The 8,007-nt window shown below is 46.0% G+C and overlaps 1 protein-coding gene across 1 annotated transcript; it reads left to right on the top strand.

The window, feature by feature from the left end:
- Positions 1-1,901: 1,901 nt before the first annotated feature.
- LOC109764829 (CBS domain-containing protein CBSX5) lies at positions 1,902-4,231 on the top strand. The gene is made up of 2 exons (XM_020323612.4): positions 1,902-2,374; positions 3,158-4,231. Exons 1-2 carry the CDS (start codon positions 2,052-2,054, stop codon positions 3,954-3,956), a joined length of 1,122 nt encoding a protein of 373 aa, XP_020179201.3. The 5' UTR covers positions 1,902-2,051; the 3' UTR covers positions 3,957-4,231.
- The last annotated feature ends 3,776 nt before the right edge of the window (positions 4,232-8,007 follow it).

Here is an 8,007-nt window from a genome sequence, read left to right as displayed (position 1 = left end):
GTATGACGCTGCACGCCAAGGTAGACCGTACCTGCGGTTCTACTCAGCTCGTAGCGAGATATGATCCTGCTCACTCATGATGGCGACAAGAACGCCCGCACGTGTTCTTTGAACCCAACCAGTATCTTTTTCGTGGAAAGATTTTCGGAATGATCTTGTACAGGTAGTACTAAACTTTGCAAACTTTTATTTTACCCGTGGTCGTTTAGACTTTGGAGCAAGGGCGTAGCTCTTGGTATTCTTGTGGATTTTGCTCTCCTAGACATTATTGTATAAGTGGAGTGTTTGTTGTGACTCTATAAAGAAAATAGACGTGTTTTTGTGCGAAGTAAAAATTGACAACATTTACACACAAACCACTATATTGCTCTTTGTTGAATTTTCATTTTGCTTATATTTCGGCATGCCATGAGCATTACACATGGCGTCATGTTTTCCAAAGAGGGACTAGGGATGGACCAACTTTGACGACGTAATTTATATCGCTAACTCTAAATAACATATCGTCTCTAAGAATAAGCATTTGGATTTTTAGCTAGCACGTCCGAACAAAACGGGCATCCACGAAATGTTAGAGTCGACAATAGAATTGTGGCATATGATGTGGGGCAACCACATTGATATCACGTTCCGTTTTGCCAAGATAGGAGAAATAGGTACGGTCTCATAAATAAGATGAACCACTTCTTGGTGGAATTGTGGACTTTAATGATCATTCACACACCAAACTTCAAAAATGAAATGATCAAATTTACATACGTGACACACATTTATCTCGTTCAATGGCACGTGCACAGGATAGTCATTGATCCAATTAGCCTTTGTGGGGTTGATGGTGTGTTCATGATCATGTATATGTGGTGCTCCACATCAGTGGGATTATAGATTCAAATGCTGTTTGTATCATCATGTAAAAAACTCTTGATCCAAAATCTCAAATTTCACATACGAACTATTCTGTGCATACTGGATCCAAAGCATTAGATTCGCATACGCGTTGCGAATTAAAAAGGAAAAATGCCGCAGCAAATAGTATACAATGTTGTATGTATAGCATTGCTCAATACTACTACCTCCATCACAGAATATAAGACGTTTTTACAAGCTAATATAGGTTACAAAAACGTCCTATATTATGGGACAGAGGGAGTAGGTGATACTACTCCATCCGTCCCAAAAAAATGTCTTAGATGTGTTATCGAGACATATTTTAGTAGGTACATTCGTATCAAGATAAATGTAGACAAACTTTTTGGAACAGAGATAATATGTTCCAAATTATATGACATTTTGGATATTTTGATAAGGATTACATACGGACTGAAATGAGTGAACAAGCGCTCTAAAACACGTCTATGTACACCAGATTTGGAAAAAAGTGAAGACATCTTAAAAATAGGAACGGGAAAGTACTAAATACCGTATTGTTTAGAGGAGATCGTTATGTAGACCGAATCTGAACCAAAGATACTGTAAAAAGCATCATATGACCCAAAAACAGTCCCAGGAAATCTTGAACTTGTGCTCCTTTGACTCCGAATGCCGGTAGATTCGCCGGCTACGGGAGCACTACTGCACTGCATATCTTCTGGAATCCGGGCAAGATGCACCACTGCACTGCATATCTTCTGGAATCAAGCCCAGGTCTCCTCGGCTCGGCTCAAACTCAAGCTAGGTTCTACTAAATCAGAGCGGAGCCGGATACAGCTCATCCACAGCATGACACCACCGCATAAACCACGGCTACAGTCAAACCAACCAAGCGTAGCCCCGACCCTTATCACTTCCCCGTGGGCCCGACACACACCCGACCCCACCCGTCATACGCGCACAGCTGCCGCAAGACGCGTACCGTCGTCCCCGGCTCCGCCAAAGCCTATATATACTCCCTCCCGACCCGCCTGCCGTGGTTAAAAATCCAGATCCCCCTCTCGCCTCTCGTCCTCCTCCCGGCCTCTCTCTCTCCTCGTCCTCCCGTCGAAAAAATTTCCCCTTCCACACCGCGTGAGGGTTTCGTCCTCGAAACCGGCCCAGGGTCCGCCCGCGAGTGCATGGCAGTGAGCCTCCTGGCCAATGACGTGTCGGACCTCTGCATCGGCAAGCCGGCCGTGAGGTCGCTCCCGCTCTCCGCGGCCGCCGGCGACCTCGCCGCCACGGTCCGCAAGGGGCCCCGCGCCGCTGCCGCCGCCTGCATCGCCGTCGGCCCGGCGCGCGGCGCCGTGGTGGGACGCGCCGGCCTCGCCGACGTCCTCTGCCTCCTCTGCTCCTCCCCCGACGCGCTCGGGCGCCCCGCCGCCGCGCTCGACCGGCCCGTCTCCGCGCTCCTGCCCAAGGACGGCGCCGGCGAGGTCCGCCGCGTAGATCCCCGCTCCAGGTACTCCCTCGGCCCTTCCCCTCTTGTTGGCCCCGCTCGGTTAATTTACTGTGATTCCGTTACTTTTTTCGTTGAAACGTACGCGTCTTTGGTCTTTGCGGACGCCTGTTCAAGATTGGAGTTTTGCTAAAGGTCTAGGTGGGGGCAAGGCAAAGTTACAGGGCGACGCGGTTCAAGTCAAGATCTTAATTGAAAAGATTTTGTGAGGGAAAGATCATAATTTTGTTAAAAAAATAGGAATAATATTTTGATGTTGGAGATGTGCGATGTTCCTCTCCCCATTGTAGTAAAAAAAAGTTTCAGGAGGAACCATAATTTGACGATTCTTATCGAATTACGTGGAGAATTTGGCCTGCGATTGGAATATGCGTGGCGATTCGAACGAGTGGCTAGTAGTATCTGATAACGAAGAAAGGGGGGCAACTCGTGTCAAATCGTCCGACGCATCTGGGACAATCTTGTGGTGCCAATCCCCGTGTCTTCCTATGCCGATCGCGACATCCCCCATGTCTCCTTGTGAGATAGTCGACAGGCTCGGTCGCTTCCACGGAGATTTTTCTTGCCCTACATGTGGTTCAGAAATTGCGCTTTTTTGATCGAATCCTGGACAAAAAAACACAGCAACTTTTTGTTAAGGATCTTTGATGTGCGCGGCATCGGAATATGCCTACCCTTTTGTTTTTGGCGTTAGATCTAAGAAATTTTTCTTGCCCTCTACTAATAAACTATGTATATTCGATTTTGTTCAGTTTTGCTGATGCGTGTGACTGATCTTTCCTGCAGTGTCTTGGAAGCTCTTGATGAGATCTTGAGCGGCGCACAGGTGCTCGCCGTCCCGCTCCGCTCGGGCGGCCGCAAGAAGCAGCTGGGCGGCGTCGCTGGCGTGACCGGCGACTTCTGCTGGCTCACGCAGGAGGACCTCGTCCGCTACTTCCTCAACTCCATTTCCCTCTTCTACCATGTCGCCGCCCGCTCCGTCTCCTCCCTCGGCCTCGTGCGCCCCGACTTCCTGTCGGTGCGTCCCGACGAGGCAGCCCTGTCCGCCGTCCCCCTCATCCGCCGGGCCATCGCCGCAGAGACCGCGGTCGCCGTGGTCAGCACCGACGGCCACCTCGTCGGCGAGATCTCCACCGCGCACCTCGCTGCCTGCGACGAGACGGCAGCCGCGGCCATCGCCACGCTCTCGGCGGCCGACCTCATGGCATACATCGACTACTTCGGCTCGCCGCCAGAGCACATCCTGCGCGCCATCAAGACCGGGCTCAAGGCCAAGGGCCTTGACGCCATGCTTGAGCTGATGGAGGACGAGACGATGACGTCGTTCTCCCTCTCTTCCTCGTCGTCAGATGACGACACCGGCCGGCCGCACCTGAGGCGCCCGTCGTCGGGGAGCTTTGGGCGCCGGTCGACCGAGGAGCCCGTGGTGTGCAGTCCCGCGAGCTCGCTGGTGGCCGTCATGGTGCAGGCCCTCGCCCACCGCGTGAGCTACCTGTGGGTTCTCGACGAGGAGGACGACTGCCGTCTCGCCGGGATCGTCACCTTCGCCGACATCCTCAGGGTGTTTCGTGAACAGCTGCAGTGAGGCGGAGATGAAAAGAAAGGCTTGGAGTTTTTGCAGTGGACCTGAACTCCGGAGAGGATTTGCTGTTGGTAGGGCGCTGAGTTGCGTCTGCCTTGTTCGTTTCCTGTGAAATGTGATGAAGATGAACTGTTTTTAATTTGTTCTTTGTTGAAACATGTTCCCGTTTGCTCTGTTGTCTTTTTTTTTGCTTGGTGGTGCTGAACCTGAAGATTTCCTTATGCTTTGATAATAAAGCAGCATCGTCATTTGATGCTGTGGTACAATGCTGTTTCTAAGCTGACGATGTAGAGATTAGCCATCCATTTTTATTGGTGCATTTTTTGTTTTGTGAGATTCTACATAGGAAAACAAACAGTACTAGCATTTTCTGAATCATAGTAAAACTTAGTATACTCCGATAAACTGAACATCTGAACTGACACACTGGAGTGGCATCTATTTACTGCGATACTAGAATATCCCACAAGTGATGTTCATTGGATTTTTCAACTGTGGCTGGTGTCGGTCGGGTGCCGTGACCTACAGCTGCAGGCAACAGCCAAGCCTCAGAGATGGAAGTGTTGATAGATGAGGACAGGAGTGGCATGTTTCTAGCCGTGGAGACGAATGAATGTGCAGTGCCAAACTGTATATGTACAGATGTTAAACCTGGCAGTCTCATTGTGCTTGTGGCTACTGAATCTCTGAAGTTATGCTTTGCTGTCCATGCTTGCAACCGCTGACACTCGGTGATCCTTGCTGTCGGATAACTCTGGCGATGACAGCAGTAGACCGGTGTGTGTGATAGGGGCCTAGAGGGCAAGTGTTCCTCTGATTAATGTCTCAATAACAAGATTATAATCACTAGGCATAACCTTGAGAGGAGATAAACGAACAAAGAAACTGAGGAGATAACATCGAGGCTCTACCCAGTCCCAGACTCCCAGTGCTTCACCTGTTCCTTCTGTACTGTATATGTAGCCAAAAGGATTTGGCCTGCACTACCCAGCGGTGGCCCGACATAGAATTGCAGGCTTGGGGTGCCACAGTTTAAAGTTTACTCTAAACATCATCATTATCTCAACAAATGGTCTGAAAATAGCAACAAGTGAACGGATATTTAGTGTTAGGTACATAGTAAAATTTATTTTACGACTTTGGAGGGGGCGTCATGGCACCCACGGCACCCCCACTTGATCCCTGCTATCCAGGTCCTTTGGTAAACAGCCACGCACAGGTTTGGGAAATCAGAAACCAAGCAGCGAGCAGTCTCTAACAGTTCTTGTTGGTTGGACAATGGTCAATGTATGGTGGTTAATCCTTATAGGCAGACGCGCTTGTGACTTAACCAAATACCGCACTTTTGCTAGGAAATATGGCAAATCTTTTGCCATTTGTTTCACTTTTTTTTTACTCTCGTGCGCCTATGGATTCTGTTCTCCATCTCGTTTTTCAGGCCTGATGAGAAGTGGTGATGTTCTCTTCCTGTTTTTTGCCTAATGCAGTACCCCTGCTGTGGTCTTTCTGTTTTACGTTAGGATAACTAGCAAAAGGGCCCGTGCGTTGCAACGGGAGAAAAGAATACCCCACACTCTTAATTTATAAAAAATTGTCTATAATCTAAGTATTTGTAGCTACCACCCAAACAAAGATGGTCTTTGCCTACAAAAGCGCAAGTTCAAGATTCCACATGTCTTCTAATTAAACACAGTTTGCATGTAGATTTAATACGTACAAATAAAAGGGCAAAGAAATGGGCAAGAGACCTTCAATTTCGCCCCCAATCTTGATTTTGCTGAGATATTCATCCACAATCCGGATCAGTACTGATATGAAAGAAACGCGGATAATGCACTTTAGGATTGCACCCTAGATAGTATTTTTTTAAATGGTTAACATGTAAAATAACATCATATTCAGATTTTACATATTTTTCTAATCAAATTCCATATATAACATGTTAAATTTGGAGTTACTGTCTAGAAGATATGAGTATTTTAAAAAACATTTGATATATACTACGGGTTTAATGCCAGAAACATCAGTGGGGTTTTCTATAAAATAGCATGACGGACTAAGAATACCTATTTCTTTTATTAGTAGGTATAGATAATGGTTGCTGGTAATGTTTGCTGTTGATGTTAAAAAATAAATAATGGTTGCTGGTAATGTTCTTTCTTTTTTTGAAAAAGGAGGATTACCCCCGGTTTCTGCATCAAGAGTGATGCATGTAGCCATATTATTAAGAAAAACATCCGAAAATGTCTGCAGTCTAGTACAAGCTTGGTCGGAGCTGAAGAAAAGTGCAAATAAGTGTAAAATGCCACAACCGGCAAAAATAGGACGAGATGACTAAACACCTAACCTATTATTGGACCCCATCCAAACCGGTTGTAGATGTCCTGAGCTACCATCTCTCATCGGGTAGACCCAGTAACCAAAGGCTCCCTAACTTCCACAGGAGTGAGTAACGACCACGTATGGATCCAAGTAGTGGTCTTGTAGATAACCTGTAAAAAATTAATTCGACTCTGTCTGTTAAAAACCATATCATTTCTGCAGTTTCATATAGCCCAAAGTAATGCACATACTCCTAACCGAATATGTGTCACAATAGTTGGATCAACTCCATTTAGCCACGTCCCAAATAACGTGTGAATACTATTTGGAGGGGTAATGTTAAAGGCTATATGAACTGAATGCCATAATAGTCTAGCCAGCGGACACTCGTAATCAATTCATCTTGATCACAAAGGAAACATCGTTGATTGCCCTCCCAACTTCGCTTTGCCAAATTATCCTTAGTCAGGATCACCTACTTGTGAACAAACCACATGAAGACTTTGACTCTTAAAGGCACTTTAATTTTCCAAATATGTATAGATCTCGGAATTGGACCAGATTTAATTAGGTCTACATACATAGATTTCACTGAAAATATTTCGTTCATAGATAATCTCCGGTGAATGATATCTGGCTCATTAGAGAGGTAACGTCCATCAACCTCCGCACAAGATGTAACCAAGTGTTCCATCGGTCTCCTATTAAAGATCTCCGGAACTGAATGTTTAGAGGTGTAGACTGTAATACTGTAACAACATAAGCCTCCTTCCGTTGTACAATATTATACAGGGAAATATATTGTGTTGCTAAAGGCGCCTCCCCTAGCCAAGTATCCTCTCAGAAAATAGCACTATTATCGTTTCCAATGATGAATTTTGTTCTATGGAAGAAGGCCGTTTTCACTCTCATCAACCCCTTCCATAAAGGTGAATCATTGGGTCTAACGGTAACCTGGGCCAAGATTTTAGACTCTAGGTACTTATTACGCAAAAATTGTACCCACATGCCTTCACTCTCAACAGAAAGCCTGTATAACCATTTACTGAGCAGGCATCTATTTTTTACCTCTAAATTCTCAATGCCGAGCCCACCTTGGTCCTTCGGTCTAGAAATGATATCCCATTTAGTAAGCATTTACTTTCTCTTTATTTCATCGCGTTGCCAAAAAAATTGTGTTCGATAGAAATCTAACCTTTTCCGTACCCATGCAGGTACTTGATACGTCTCCAGCGTATCTATAATTTTTTATTTTTCCATGCTATTATAGTATCAATCTTGGTTGTTTTTATGCAATTATATATCACTTTTTGGGACTAACCTATTAATCTAGTGCACAGTGCTAGTTGTTATTTTTGCTTTTCAGAAAATCAATATCAAACAGAGTCCAAACGGAGAAAAAACTTTGGATTAATTTTTTCTGGACCAGAAGGGACCCTAGAAGGCTTGGGAGAAGACTTGAAGAGCCATGAGGAAGCGACAAGCTCGGGAGGCGCACCCTCCAGGCTTGTGGGCCCCTTGTGGCACCTCTTGACCTAATTCCACCTCTATAAATTCCCAAATATTCCTAATACATCAGAGAGCCACCCAAAAATACTTTTCCGCCACCGCAAGTTTCTGTTCTTCCATGATCCCATCTGGAGGCTTTTTTCGGCACTCTGCCGGAGGGGTAATCGATCAGGGAGGGCCTCTACATCAACCTTCCTGCCCTTCCGATGATGTGTGAGTAGTT

The sequence above is a fragment of the Aegilops tauschii genome, chromosome 1 (genome assembly GCF_002575655.3).
Source record: "Aegilops tauschii subsp. strangulata cultivar AL8/78 chromosome 1, Aet v6.0, whole genome shotgun sequence".
Lineage (NCBI taxonomy): Eukaryota > Viridiplantae > Streptophyta > Magnoliopsida > Poales > Poaceae > Aegilops > Aegilops tauschii.
This window is presented reverse-complemented; position numbering and strand designations above follow the sequence as displayed.